The following is a 13,955-nucleotide window of genomic DNA, read 5'->3' as shown; positions in this document are numbered from 1 at the left end:
GATACACCAGAGGCTAGCTCAGGTGAGAGGGGGAGAGGGGGAGGGGGAGGGGGGAGAAGATGCCTTATTTGTTTTTGTTTTTTTAACATTAAATTAAATTTAATTATTTAACAGATGTTATTATTCACGATATTAACTTAGAAATGAGGAAGTCCACACACAATTTATCATTGAGGAGCCAGCAATATTAGCAGTACCACAATACTGAATTTCAAAAATAAACTACTTTTGATCAATTACTGAAAGAAGTATTAATTTTCTTAAAAAGTACATATAAATATTTCTAAATATATTTGTATATATGTGTGTGTCTCTGTTTTGTGTGTTAGGTTGCAAAGGCTGTGTCCCACTCACTGAATGCATGTGTGAACTGTCTACCTGGACAAAAGGATGTTGATATGGCTCTGAAAAGCATCGGAGAAGCCAGCAAAAAACTGCTTGTAGAGACGGTGAGCTACAAACAAGGACATTTTTTTTCTTTTGTCATCACCCAATGTGCTTAATGCTAATGCTAATTAATGAAAATGCTCCACAAATATTATAACTTGAAAATGTGTTCTATCCCTTAATGTACTTTCACTGTCCTCAGTATAGTGCATGCAATTATTAAATGTCCTAATGTGTGTTTGGTAGCTGAATGTTTTGTTACTTTATTTATTTGTTTGGCAGCTCCCTCCCTGCAGTAAGACCTTCCAGGAGGCTCAGAGTGACCTGAACCAGACTGCAGCCGATCTGAACCAGTCTGCAGGTGATGTGGTCCATGCCTCTAGAGGGACCACTAGCCAGCTTGCAGATGCTTCTGGAAAGTTCAGTGAGGACTTTGATGAGTTTCTGGATGCTGGCATTGAGATGGCAGGCCACACCCAGGTATGATATGTGGAGCATGAACTTGTGAATGTGGATAAGTCTTCCTTTTCTTGAAATAATAAGTCATATTTGGTTGTTTAAGAGAAGGGATGATCAAATGCAAGTGATTGGGAATTTGAAGAACATCTCAATGGCCTCCAGTAAGCTGCTGTTGGCTGCCAAGTCTTTATCTGTGGACCCTGCAGCAGGCAATGCAAAGAACCTTCTCGCTGCTGCTGCCAGGTACTTCACTCCATGTTTATTTATGCATGTTTTATATATGCTGTTGTTTCTGTATTTTTACCTTCTCTCTCCTGCGTGTTTATTCAGAACGGTGACTGACAGCATCAATCAGCTGATTACACTGTGTACCCAGAATGCCCCAGGACAGAGGGAATGTGACAATGCTCTAAGAGAGCTTAAGGTATTATATACAAACAATGCATATAGTGCACACTATTAAGTAATTTGTTTTAATATTTGAAAAAGAAATGGTATATTGTCTCTTTTTGTGGGTTACAGGCTGTTAGGGGACTTCTAGATAACCCAAATGAGCCAGTCAATGATCTCACCTACTTTGACTGCATTGAAAAAGTCATGGAGAACTCTAAGGTAACAGAAACATAACTATTATCGGAGGTTTTACTTGGAATACTATCAGGATTTTTATTGCAAATGTTTATTCAGTACTGTTACAAGCAAATAAATATTTTATATTTATAAAATAAATATTATTTATTTAAAAAACATTAAACCCAAAATGTTTACCCCCCAACATTACCCCCCAAAAAACATTAAAAAGTCTTACACACACCACACTTTTGAATGGTAGTGTATATTATTACAAAAGTGAATAATGCAGATTTTAGTATAAGCATTTCAAGTATGTATCTCACATACTAAATGGGCAAAACTGCTGTTATGATGCTGAACTGCAATATTCATTTAGCCTGTTGATACAGTTAAATGTTGATGCATATCATTAGATGATAACCGATCTGTTATCCACCTCTTTCTGATATATAGATTCTCGGTGAGTCTATGGCTGGGATCTTTCATAACTGCAAGACAGGAGATGTTCCAGCATTTGGAGACTGTGTGGGTGGAGCCTCTAAAGCTCTGTGTGGTCTGACCGAAGCAGCTGGACAGGTAAGACACTACCCGCTCTGCCCTTTAATGTCATCATTTGTTCACAACAATTATACATTTTTACCTGTGAACACTTTATCTTATGTATGTATCAATCATACTTTTTATGTGTCTCTAGGCTGCTTACCTAGTGGGTGTGTCTGACCCCAACAGCCAAGCTGGACATCCAGGCTTAGTGGATCCTATCCAGTTCGCTCGTGCTAATCAGGCAATCCAGATGGCTTGCCAAAATCTTGTTGACCCAGACAGTAGTCCTTCCCAGGTAGCGTCAGACATTAGGCATGTAGTGTTTGGGCGTAAGCCCAAAACTTGTCTTTCTACAACATCTTCATCTGCACTTTTAAGGCCAAAATATTAATATACAGTATGCATATTGCAGGTGCTCTCAGCTGCCACCATTGTTGCTAAGCACACCTCAGCACTGTGTAATGCTTGCCGATTGGCCTCGTCTAAGACTGCAAACCCTGTGGCTAAAAGACACTTCGTGCAGTCAGCCAAAGAAGTGGCCAACAGCACAGCCAACCTGGTCAAAACAATCAAGGTTAAACCACTCGTCTTTATACATTAATCCAACTTTTATCCACTCCAGTGACATCAAATGATTGTTCTCTAACATCATTTTCTAACATTTACCTCTTCTCTCCCACCATAGGCTTTGGATGGAGATTTCTCTGAGGAAAACCGTGAGAAATGTCATGTTGCCACAGCGCCGCTCACTGAAGCTGTTGACAATCTGACCACGTTTGCTTCCAATCCAGAGTTTGCTAGTGTTCCTGCGCAGATAAGTAGAGAGGTACAAGGTTCTTCTTCTTTGGATTGTTATTTATGATTATGTCCTCCTTGTTGTTCATATTTATGTTTTTCTACTCACAATTTAGGGTTCTGCTGCACAGGAGCCAATCATCCGGTCGGCTCGCGCAATGCTTGATAGCTCCACCCACCTTTTGAAGACCGCTAGGTCATTGGTTATGAACCCTAAAGATCCACCCACATGGTCATTACTGGCGAGCCATTCACGCCCCGTGTCAGACTCCATCAAGAGCCTCATTACTGCTATCAGGTAACACACATGTACTCACAGTTTTGTAGTTTGTATGAGACCCACAGAATAGAAATGAGCTACTATGAATGTGTTTTTTTTTTTTTTTTACAATAACTTAAGTTCATGTGATTGATATTACAGGGATAAAGCCCCTGGCCAGAAAGAATGTGACTCAGCCATTGATAATATCAATAAATGCATTCGAGATATTGAGCAGGCCTCTCTTGCAGCTGTCAGCCAAAATCTTTCTCGTAGAGACGAAGTTTCATCTGAGGTAAATGTGTGTTTATACTGCAGCTACTGGGGCTTTTTTCCCCTCTTTATTTTCTTTAATGTTTTTCTGGAAAATCGACAAATTAATGTAGAAACAACATAAAGATGGTACATTTTTAAATTATATTTTCTTTTAGTGGCATCTTTTTACTAAGTACTATGAATGAAGGCAAGTATAGCTGATACTGATGCCTCTATTGCATGGATCTTTTCCTACTTCTGATAATAAAATGAGTAATTATAGCCATAACATTACAGTAACATTGAAAGCCATAATTTTTAACACTTAATTGGCAGAACATAAAAAAACGTAACTTTTAATTTGAAGTGTTCTTAAATTGATCTTTATATATGTCCATTATAATAAATGTCACATTTATCTGTGAATTTAATATGGTGTGTATTTAGTAATTCTATAGTAATATAGTGATATTTCTGTCTCCGTCAATGTCAGCTCTCTCTGTTTGAAAGAACTGTTGGTTCATTTTTCCTCACACTTTGTTTTGTGCATTTATTTTCACAATAAATAAGAAAATTATGAGTTAAATCTTCTGTAACAATATTTTTATGTGAGGATCAGGAAATTAAAGTGGGTTTTCTAACCAGGAGTCCTTAACCATTATTGTACGTTTCAGGCTTTGCAGGAGCAGTTAACTTCATCTGTTCAGGAGGTGGGTCACCTGATTGAGCCGATTTCCACAGCAGCAAAAGGAGAAGCAGCCCAGCTGGGTCATAAGGTGACTAAAATTGCCTTTACAGTCTAAAATTAATTGTCATATAGTTTTCAACCCTAATGCATGGCATATTTAGCTCATAGCTATGTCTGTCCCTCAGGTCTCTCAGTTGGTCAGTTACTTCACTCCTCTGGTCTCCGCCTCTATGGGCATGGCTTCCAAAATCTTGGATCATCAGCAGCAGATGAACCTTCTGGATCAGACCAAGACTCTCGCTGAGTCTGCTCTACAAATGCTGTACGCTGCCAAAGAAGGTGGTGGAAACCCAAAGGTACTTCTCATTCATTCATTCAAATAGTTTTTCTTCCTAGAAAATGTCAATCTCTTAGCAAATTCATTAACTCATTTGTCTTCAGGCGGCTCATACCCATGATGCCATAGCAGAAGCTGCACAGTTGATGAGGGAAGCTGTTGATGACCTCTTGCTGACCCTGAATGAAGCTGCTAGTGAGGTTGGCATGGTCAGTGGCATGGTGGATTCGATTGCTGATGCCATGGGCAAGGTAATAACCCACATACTTTTGCATTAATACTGCCTTAATACACATTGGAATTCCATTCAATTGAAAATAATTGACATTTTAAGTGTTTTAAATGATAAACAGCCATGTAACACATTTTAATGGTCTTGTCATTCTGTAGTTAGGTGAAGGTACCTCACCAGAACCAGAAGGTTCATTTGTAGAATATCAGACCACCATGGTGAGATACTCCAAAGCTATTGCTGTCAGTGCACAGGAGATGGTAAGCAATCATCATTTTCTACACTTAACATGTTTCATATATTTCTTTATATCATAAAGATTTATACATGGACTTTGGTGTCTAATATCACTGTATCCCTTCGTTCTCACCCTCAGATCACTAAATCAGTGAGTGCTCCGGAGGATCTGGGCAGTTTGGCCTCTCATGTCACTGCAGACTACAGTCAGCTTGCAGTTCAGGGACGTCTGGCTGCTGCTACTGCTGAACCAGAGGAGGTGACCGACATACACATGCATGGTCACTCTGTATTTCTCTTTCACACACACGCATGCTGACCCTTGTGTTTGTTGGTGATTGTAGATCGGCTTCCAGATAAAGACACGAGTGCAGGAACTGGGGCACGGCTGTATTGTGCTTGTTCAGAAGGCTGGAGCGCTGCAGATCTGTCCATCTGACTCGTTCACAAAGAGAGAACTTATTGAGTGCGCACGTGCTGTCACAGAGAAGGTATTAAAATGCAGAACACAAAACCAAATGATATGCTTTTCGCACAGCTTCCTGTCTAAGAGTTCATTGAGTTTTCTGTTGAATTGTCAATATCTGCATATAGTAGCAGTGATTTTGTTTTCTGTAGGTGTCTATGGTGCTTTCGGCATTGCAAGCTGGTAATAAGGGCACTCAAGCCTGTATCACTGCTGCCAGTGCTGTATCAGGCATCATCGCTGACCTGGACACCACCATCATGTTTGCTTCTGCTGGCACACTCAATGCTGAGAACGATTCAGACTCCTTCGCTGATCACAGGTACAGTGAGGTTACAGTACATATGTAGTGCAATGGGGTTAATTTACAGTTTGCAGTCAATGGTGAAGCCCTGAAATAAAAATGATTGGCGAAAATCAAACATTTGGGATACATTGGGCCAAAAAAAGAATCTGAATTTTGAGTTTTTTAATTTATTTTATTTTGTTTTATTATTATTATTATTATTATTATTTTTCCCCATTTTAGAATTTCCTTCTTTTTTCATCTGAAATTTTTAGATGGCTGAAATTTCGGTGCATCGTTATCAGTCATTGCAAAATAAAGCCAACAGGGTAGTCTTGTGTTATCCTGAAGGAGATTATTTTTGCAGTTATAACAAGGTGTCTAACAGGGATGTCCCGAGAGTTCTTCAGGGACAGGGGCTTAAATTTAAAAAAGGGAAACTTGTATGGAGTAATTCAAATTTGTAAAAATTACTATGGTTAAATTATGGTCACACTTTATTTTAAGATCCAATTCTCTCAATTCATCAAATTCTCTCAATTCCATCAACTATGACTTTTGCCTCAAACTCCTAATTTGCTGCTTATTAATAGTTAATAAGGTAGTTGTTATGTTTAGGTATTGGGTAGGATTAGGGATGTAGAATAAGGTAATGCAGAATATGTGCTTTTATAAGTACTAATAAACAGCCAATATATTAATAATAGGCATGCTAACTAGTTAATAGTGAGAAGTGGTATATTACATTTATTTGTATGCTTAATTTGTTGTATCATTTGAGATCAAACAAGAGACCAGGGAGTGTTACAAGAAACATGGAACAGCACAGGAGATTGGTTGCCAGGGAAAGCTGTCAAATATACAATTTAACAGTTAAAAAATATGACCCCAGAATGCTACAACTGACTTTAAATGTTTTTAGGGAGAATATTCTGAAGACAGCCAAAGCACTGGTGGAGGACACTAAGAACCTTGTTTCAGGTGCAGCATCAAGTCAAGAGAAGCTGGCCCAGGCCGCCCAGTCTTCTGCCAAGACTATCACACAACTTACAGATGTGGTGAAATTGGGAGCAGCCAGCATAGGCCCGGATGACCCAGAAACACAGGTGAGAGCCATGGAGAAAGTGATGAGGACAGATGAGAAGTCAAACACAGGGATTTACCAGCAGCCGCTCGGAGGTCATCTCTCTGGAATGCACATGTGTTGTTGTCATTCATCTCCGCATAGGTGGTGCTGATCAACGCAGTGAAGGATGTTGCTAAAGCTTTAGCTGAGCTCATTAGTGCCACCAAGTGTGCAGCAGGAAAAGCTGCAGATGACCCCTCCATGTTCCAGCTCAAGAGTGCGGCCAAGGTACGACTGTCAAAAACACTTCTGCATAACATAAATATTATTCTCCCTTTTCCACATTTTCTCTCATACATCAAGAGCACAGAACTTGGTAAGAAACACTCCATCTAGACAATTAGCTGTTATAAATTTGTCTCTGAAACTGTAATCTCCCAGTTGTCCTTCAGAAATCTGGCTGCACGGATGGAAATGTCTCCTAACTCAGATATGAGTAAAAGTGTTCTGGTGAGAAGCTCATTCCAGTGTGTGCCATTAATCAGACGAATTATTAATAAGAAAATGAATGTTTTCTTCTCCATCAGCTTCTTTCATTCCCATTGCACACTTAGTCCCAAATATTGTGCGATAAAATGTACTACATGCTCTATTAATGGTATAGTTCTGCATGAGTTTGGATTCATTCATTTTTAGTATTCAAAAAAATGGTGGTTTTACCAGATTGACCTTAGATCAGTGTTATTTTAGTATTGTTTATGTGCTGTTTTGGCTTTTATTTTTATATTTGCAGTTTTCATTTTCATTTTAGATTAAGTTAGTCATTTTGTTTATATAAATATCTAGAGAGAGAGAGAGGTTACTGGTGCATATATACAATTTTTTTTCAGTTGTAGTTTTAATAATTATGTTGCCAAGAAAACATTTCTAATTTTCATTGAGTTATTCATTTAATAATTTCATTTCATTTTTATTTCAGCTTTATTTCAGTCAGTGAAAACAATATATGTCTTTATAAATTGAGAAGATAGGAGAAAATAAGTTGTTGTCTATAAATTGCTGGTTTCCAAAGGCAGACATGTTTGCAATAGTGAACTTTGCCATCAAATGTTCTTCTGTAAAAGTTCAACTAATGATGACACTGGGAGTGGTATTCTCAGATGTGAAATGTAAATGTATGCCTTACGTCTGTGTGTTCAGGTTATGGTAACTAATGTAACATCCTTACTGAAAACGGTGAAGGCAGTGGAGGATGAGGCTTCAAGAGGAACCAGAGCTCTGGAAGCCACTATCGAGTGCATCAAACAGGAACTCACAGTAAGTTGAAAATGCAAGAAAAGAGTGTAAGCGCATCATTTTTTATCATGTTAATCATCAATTCTTTAAACTGACCTTAATTTTAACATTTAAATGAACAATTGTGTCGTCATCAGGTGTTTCAATCTAAAGAAGCCCCTGAGAAATTGACCACTCCCGAAGAGTTCATTCGCATGACGAAGGGCATCACCACAGCAACCGCCAAAGCTGTTGCAGCAGGAAATTCTGCCAGACAGGAAGATGTCATCTCCACAGCAAACCTCAGCCGCAAGGTCATAGCCGATATGCTGACCACATGCAAGGTGTGTGCATATACTTGTTTTCTGCCTGTGTCCCTCTATGCTTCATCATCGCTGGATTATCAAATGTGTTTTTGGTGCACATAACGGACTTTAATATCTGCCCCTCAGCAAGCGGCGTATCATGAGGAAGTGAGTGAAGAGGTCAGGAGCAGAGCTCTGTTATATGGCACTGAATGTACCAATGGATATATAGAGCTCCTAGAACATGTCCTACAGGTACAAACACAGTCATTTACACACACAATGAATCTGCATGGTGCTTTGATGGTGCTTTTGTTCAGGATTGGTCTTAACCAGAACTGTTTATGGCTTATATTTATTTCAGGTCTTACAAAAGCCAACAGGTGACCAGAAACAGAAATTGGCAATGTTTTCTAAAAAGGTTGCTGCAGCTGTCACTGAACTGATTCAAACAGCGGAGGCAATGAAAGGTAAGAGATATATTATAACACACACCTTCATTAAGACACGAACATGTTCACTCTGTGTACTTTGGGGATACTTTGGACTTACTGTGCTGAGTAAAGTTTCCTATTTTTCCTGTCTCGCTTAAGATGAGGGTGAGTACTGTCAAAGTCCCTTTAAGGCAAGTCATGTCACTCGGCGGCCATCTTTGAAATGCCTCTCGGGCATGCAAGTGCAGCTCCTGTCTCTTTGAATGGGGAAACATCAAATTCTCCAAAACTGTTCGACAAGCTTACGATTAAATTTCATATTTGAAATCACCAATGAAATCTGACAACAACTGTATCATAAATGTTGCTTATTTTTCAGGCTAGATCAGCCAGTGCGCATGCGCAGTCCTAGGCGCACGTCTCAGAGCATTGACTGTTTCTATAGCAACCGGGACTTCTAACGGCAGCTGCAGTGACGTGCTGACTTTACCGATTAGCAATTGGCTCTTTTGCTGAGAAGGCGGGGCTTCGTTCGATAGAGCGGCCATATTGAGTGTTGCATTTTTCCCCATTCAAAACTATACGAGTGACACGTCTTGGGTAGTCTATAGTCTTTGGTACCGTAAGTGCCAGTACAAAATAATTCCATCTTTCCGGTCTTCATTTAGAACTTTTTCTTATTTAACCACATTTGTGTCTTGTTCATTTGTTTTGTGGTATTTCATCTGTGTTCAGCACTGTGACTAAATTAATTACTCTCTGCCTTGCTTTGTTTTAAAAAACACCATAAATTTTTTATTCACCTGACACACATTCAGTTATTGCAGCATGCCTCCCTGTATTGATTCCAGGCCTTGCCAAACATTACGGTAGTTAAGTGTGTGTATTGTGTGTTTAGGCACTGAGTGGGTCGACCCCGAGGATCCTACTGTGATCGCCGAAACTGAGTTATTGGGAGCTGCGGCCTCAATCGAAGCAGCAGCCAAGAAACTTGAGCAGCTCAAACCAAGAGCCAAACCAAAGGTAGTGTACGTGCTTAATACACTTTTTAAAGACTACACTAAATTAATGGATTGTAAGGGCACTGTGCAGTGCTCTGTAATATTTGCAATTATGTGTATATATACGCTAGTGGTCAAAGGTTTAGAATAATTACGGTTTTTGTAATGTTTTTGAAACAAGTCTCTTATGCTCACCAAAGCTGCATTTTAATATATACAATTTATTCCTGTGTTGGATAAGCTGAATTTTCAGCAGCCATTACTTGAATGTCACTTGAACCTTCAGAATTAATTAAGAATTTATTTTGATTTTAATTTTCATTTAAATGTAATGGAACTCAATAGAAAACAGTTCACATTATGTCTGTTTTTACTGTCTTTTTTGATCTTGTAAATGCAGCCTTAGTGAGCATAAGAGACTTTCAAAAACATTAAAAAAAACATTATAAAATGTTACCAGTAGTGTATTAATGTTTATTAATATTATATATTATGATATATATAATGTGCATTTGTAATTTATAATAAATATAAAACATGTATATGTTTGCATGTGTTTATAGTATGAAGGAATTCCAAATGCCACGATAAATTCCTTGTGTGTATGCATACTTGGCCAATAAAACATAATAATTAAACACAGCTATGATTAGGTGCAGTGTGTAGTAGAGGCCCAAAGATTACACTAAGCAACTCAAAAAGAACTGTAAAACTGAGACATATGAGCTGAACTTATTATTTTTGCTGTATAAGACAAACACATACAGTGACAATACAATAGTAACAAATTTACTGAATACAAAATTGCTGCCATCAGTTCTTGATAAAAAAAATTCCATAATTCTCCAGTTGTTTTGTATTTTGCCCTTTTTTTAACCACAGCTATATACAGTCTAACACAGTGAGCCAATTTCTTTATTAACTCCTCAAGATGTTACAACTGCATTTTTCATGATATTTTTATTGTTGTTTGCAGCAAGCTGATGAGAATTTAGACTTTGAAGAGCAGATACTTGAGGCAGCCAGATCTATCGCTGCAGCCACCAGCGCTCTTGTAAAATCAGCTTCAGCAGCTCAGCGAGAACTCGTAGCCCAGGGCAAGGTAAGAAGACATATCATGAGCCACAATAAATGTTTATTAATCAGTCCGTAAAATTATTATTTATAGCAACCGTTTTTTCTTAGTTTTTCCATTTACTCAGTTTTTATAGAATAATAATAGCCATTTCTTTTTTTTTCTGAAGGTGGGAGCCATCCCTGCTAATGCTTTGGATGATGGACAGTGGTCCCAAGGGCTAATATCTGCTGTAAGTCCTTAAGGATTCAAAAGTGCAGATAAAATGTCATCATGTTATATTCCTTTATGACTTCTCTGTTTCTTCATGCCGTTACAGGCACGCATGGTTGCCGCAGCCACCAGTAACCTCTGTGAGGCAGCGAATGCATCGGTCCAAGGTCATGCCAGTGAAGAAAAGCTCATCTCTTCTGCCAAACAAGTGGCTGCTTCCACTGCACAGCTGCTGGTGGCGTGCAAGGTTAAAGCTGAGCAGGATTCAGAGGCTATGAGGAGGCTACAGGTATATACGGTTACATAAAGAAAAATACTAAATCCATTCTGATATTTTAAATGGTAACTGCACTGTACATGTTCACATATAAACCTAGGCTTACATTACTGCCTTCATTGAACATGAATTTCATAGGCACATTTCTTGAACTTCTTATGTGTTATCTGCAGGCTGCAGGCAATGCTGTGAAACGCGCCTCTGACAGTCTGGTTCGAGCGGCTCAGAAAGCTGCTTTCAACAAGGCAGACGATCATAATGTGGTGGTCAAGACCAGGTTTGTTGGAGGAATTGCTCAGGTAAGATTACAGGCTGAATTCTGTCTATGGTTAATTCAATAATAATTAGTTAATAATAATAAATAATTGTATTGGTTATTAAAATAATATTATTATTTAAATAATTATTTTATTTTTTTGTTGTTGTTTTTAATAGTAATAAATATATTTGTGACCTTGGACCACAAAACCAGTCATAAGGGTACATTTTTCGATATTGAGATTTATATATCATCTGATCGAAGCTGAATAAATAAGCTTTCCATTGATGTATGGTTTGTTATGATAGGACAATATTTGGTCAAGATACAACTATTTGAAACTCTGGAATCTGAAGGTGCAAAAAAATCCAAATAATGATAAAATTGCTTTTAAAGTTGTCCAAATTAATTTCTTAGCTATGCATATTACTAATAAAAAATTAAGTTTTAATATATTTACGGTAGGAAATTTACGAAATATCTTCATGAAACTTAATATCCTAATGATTTTTGGCATAAAAGAAAAATCGATAATTTTGACCCATAGCAATGTATTTTTAGCTATTGCTACAAATATACCCTTGCTACTTATGACTGGTTTTGTGGTCCAGAGTCACATTTATATAAACAATGAACTCTGCGTAAATATGCAGTGTAATACAAAAATACTCAGAATAAGTCTAAAATGCATCTTCAGGTCATTTTTATTGCTGCTTATATGATATAATAATGATAATAATAATAATAGCAATAATAATACTTATTGTTTCTTATTATTATCATTATCAACAGATCAATAGATAGATGGATAATAAATAAATAAATAAATAAATGTCATTTAATTTATGTAGACAACAAAATGTGTGCTATATAACAACAAAAATAATAATAATCAAATAATAAAAACTATATTTTGAATGCATATTCATAATTTGATCTTTCTGACTGCCCATACATTTTTTATTAATTAATTATTATTGTTTTGACTGGGACTAATAATTATAATAACATTTTGTATTTTAAGGTTATACTCTCCCATATTGGCTTTATTCAGTTCATATTTTTTGTGTTGTGCTTTGTCTGTTTGGCCCAGATTATTGCTGCTCAGGAGGAGATGTTGAGGAAGGAGAGGGAGCTGGAAGAGGCCCGTAAGAAGCTGGCACAGATCAGACAACAGCAGTACAAGTTCCTGCCAAGTGAACTCAGAGAGGATGAGGACTAAACAGAAATGCTGGCTTCCCTTTGATCAAATTATCCACCGTTTGATTTTTGCCTTCAGGACACAGATGAATTTCTCTATAGTGCAGTCCATACGACAAATACTGAACTGATGAAGGGTTATTGATTCAGTTGACTGGATTGTGAATTTTTTAATGTTTAAACTCTTGAACATTTCAAACAGTGACCGTCTTGTCTCTTTAACCGTGAATGTGTTCATGCCTCCTCCACACCCTCATGAAGAAGCTTTGAATTTCTGGCATGAATCTGAACTTGTGAATGTGTGCATGAAGATTTTGGAAGCACATTACCATGTGCTCAGAACAGCCAGGATTACACTTTTGGGATTGGAGTGTTGAGGAAGAAATAAGTGAACTCTGTTCGATCTCAGTCATTAAAATAAAGCAAGAAACCTGATTGTTAGAGACTCCAGTTGAATGTTTAACATTTGTACATTTGTAATGGTGAGATACATTTTTTTATGCTTTCATTGCTTCAAAGTTCACGAAGTATACAAATAAAAGATATTTATGTAGACAAACAAATGTAAAGTAAATGTGCAATGTTAAACAAAACCACTCAGAATAAGAGTCTAAAATGCATCATCTCCAATGAATTCTTCTTGCTGCCCATACGCTTTATAAGAATGTAATGACTGGATGTAGTGATTGATGTATTAAATCTGGAGAATCAGAAAACCATACTAACCTCAGAAGATCTGTGAAAATTCCATCTCTAACCCCTTAGAACTGACGTTATACCACAACAAAATACTGAATGTATATTCAATTATAATAGAATCGCTCCTATTGTTGTTTTGGGCACAAGGATGTACGTTCAAAAGGACATGGCTTAATGGATGAGTTGCACTTCACTTTATGTCGAGCCAGACATACTTTGAGTGATTTTTCTTCTCATACTGAAATTACTGGCCACTGCAGTATTTTACAGTGCTGTTTGTAGCTGCTTTTATTTTCTCTTCATTATGTCTTCTTTATCTAAAGTTTCTAAACCATTTGATGCTGGTATGACTTTCTGATTTTTAGCCTTATGCTCTAGTGTGTCAATTTTATACTTGTATTTTGGCCATATGCAACCCTGGAAATCTGTTCTCAGTGCTTTATTGCTTTACCACAGCAACTCTTCTGTCTCTGGCTTTATGTACATTTAGTTTCAGTGCCTTAGTGTATCACTGTCAAATGAACGTATCAGTTCTCTGACTGTAGGAGACAAGATCAGGTGTTTATATTCTGGCTTGCATTCACCATTTTGTGTGTGTGTGTTTGTGTGTGTGTGTGTGTGTGTGTGTGTGTGT

At 37.5% G+C, this 13,955-nt stretch overlaps 1 protein-coding gene across 2 annotated transcripts in view; it reads left to right on the top strand.

Annotated features, from left to right (window-relative positions):
• The window catches only part of tln2a (talin 2a), a 48,651-nt gene extending 35,514 nt beyond the window's left edge, over nt 1–13,137 (top strand). For both annotated transcript variants that reach the window (XM_016459431.1, XM_016459430.1), the window contains 30 exons: nt 330–449; nt 670–867; nt 950–1,089; nt 1,177–1,270; nt 1,369–1,458; nt 1,873–1,995; nt 2,114–2,257; nt 2,375–2,536; nt 2,648–2,788; nt 2,874–3,055; nt 3,179–3,311; nt 3,946–4,047; nt 4,145–4,315; nt 4,401–4,547; nt 4,687–4,788; nt 4,905–5,024; nt 5,110–5,256; nt 5,384–5,553; nt 6,440–6,623; nt 6,746–6,871; nt 7,784–7,900; nt 8,017–8,202; nt 8,311–8,418; nt 8,528–8,633; nt 9,496–9,620; nt 10,575–10,700; nt 10,843–10,905; nt 10,993–11,175; nt 11,337–11,462; nt 12,516–13,137. In XM_016459431.1, the coding sequence (XP_016314917.1) occupies nt 330–449; nt 670–867; nt 950–1,089; nt 1,177–1,270; nt 1,369–1,458; nt 1,873–1,995; nt 2,114–2,257; nt 2,375–2,536; nt 2,648–2,788; nt 2,874–3,055; nt 3,179–3,311; nt 3,946–4,047; nt 4,145–4,315; nt 4,401–4,547; nt 4,687–4,788; nt 4,905–5,024; nt 5,110–5,256; nt 5,384–5,553; nt 6,440–6,623; nt 6,746–6,871; nt 7,784–7,900; nt 8,017–8,202; nt 8,311–8,418; nt 8,528–8,633; nt 9,496–9,620; nt 10,575–10,700; nt 10,843–10,905; nt 10,993–11,175; nt 11,337–11,462; nt 12,516–12,644 (4,065 nt within the window). In that variant the 3' untranslated portion in view covers nt 12,645–13,137. The remainder of the gene's footprint in view (nt 1–329; nt 450–669; nt 868–949; nt 1,090–1,176; nt 1,271–1,368; nt 1,459–1,872; nt 1,996–2,113; nt 2,258–2,374; nt 2,537–2,647; nt 2,789–2,873; nt 3,056–3,178; nt 3,312–3,945; nt 4,048–4,144; nt 4,316–4,400; nt 4,548–4,686; nt 4,789–4,904; nt 5,025–5,109; nt 5,257–5,383; nt 5,554–6,439; nt 6,624–6,745; nt 6,872–7,783; nt 7,901–8,016; nt 8,203–8,310; nt 8,419–8,527; nt 8,634–9,495; nt 9,621–10,574; nt 10,701–10,842; nt 10,906–10,992; nt 11,176–11,336; nt 11,463–12,515) is intronic.
• Nucleotides 13,138–13,955: the final 818 nt, after the last annotated feature.

Source organism: Sinocyclocheilus anshuiensis, unplaced genomic scaffold (genome assembly GCF_001515605.1).
Source record: "Sinocyclocheilus anshuiensis isolate Anshui unplaced genomic scaffold, SAMN03320099.WGS_v1.1 scaffold2169, whole genome shotgun sequence".
Lineage (NCBI taxonomy): Eukaryota > Metazoa > Chordata > Actinopteri > Cypriniformes > Cyprinidae > Sinocyclocheilus > Sinocyclocheilus anshuiensis.
Note: the sequence above shows the minus strand (reverse complement) of the source record. Positions and strands in the feature narration are given on the sequence as shown.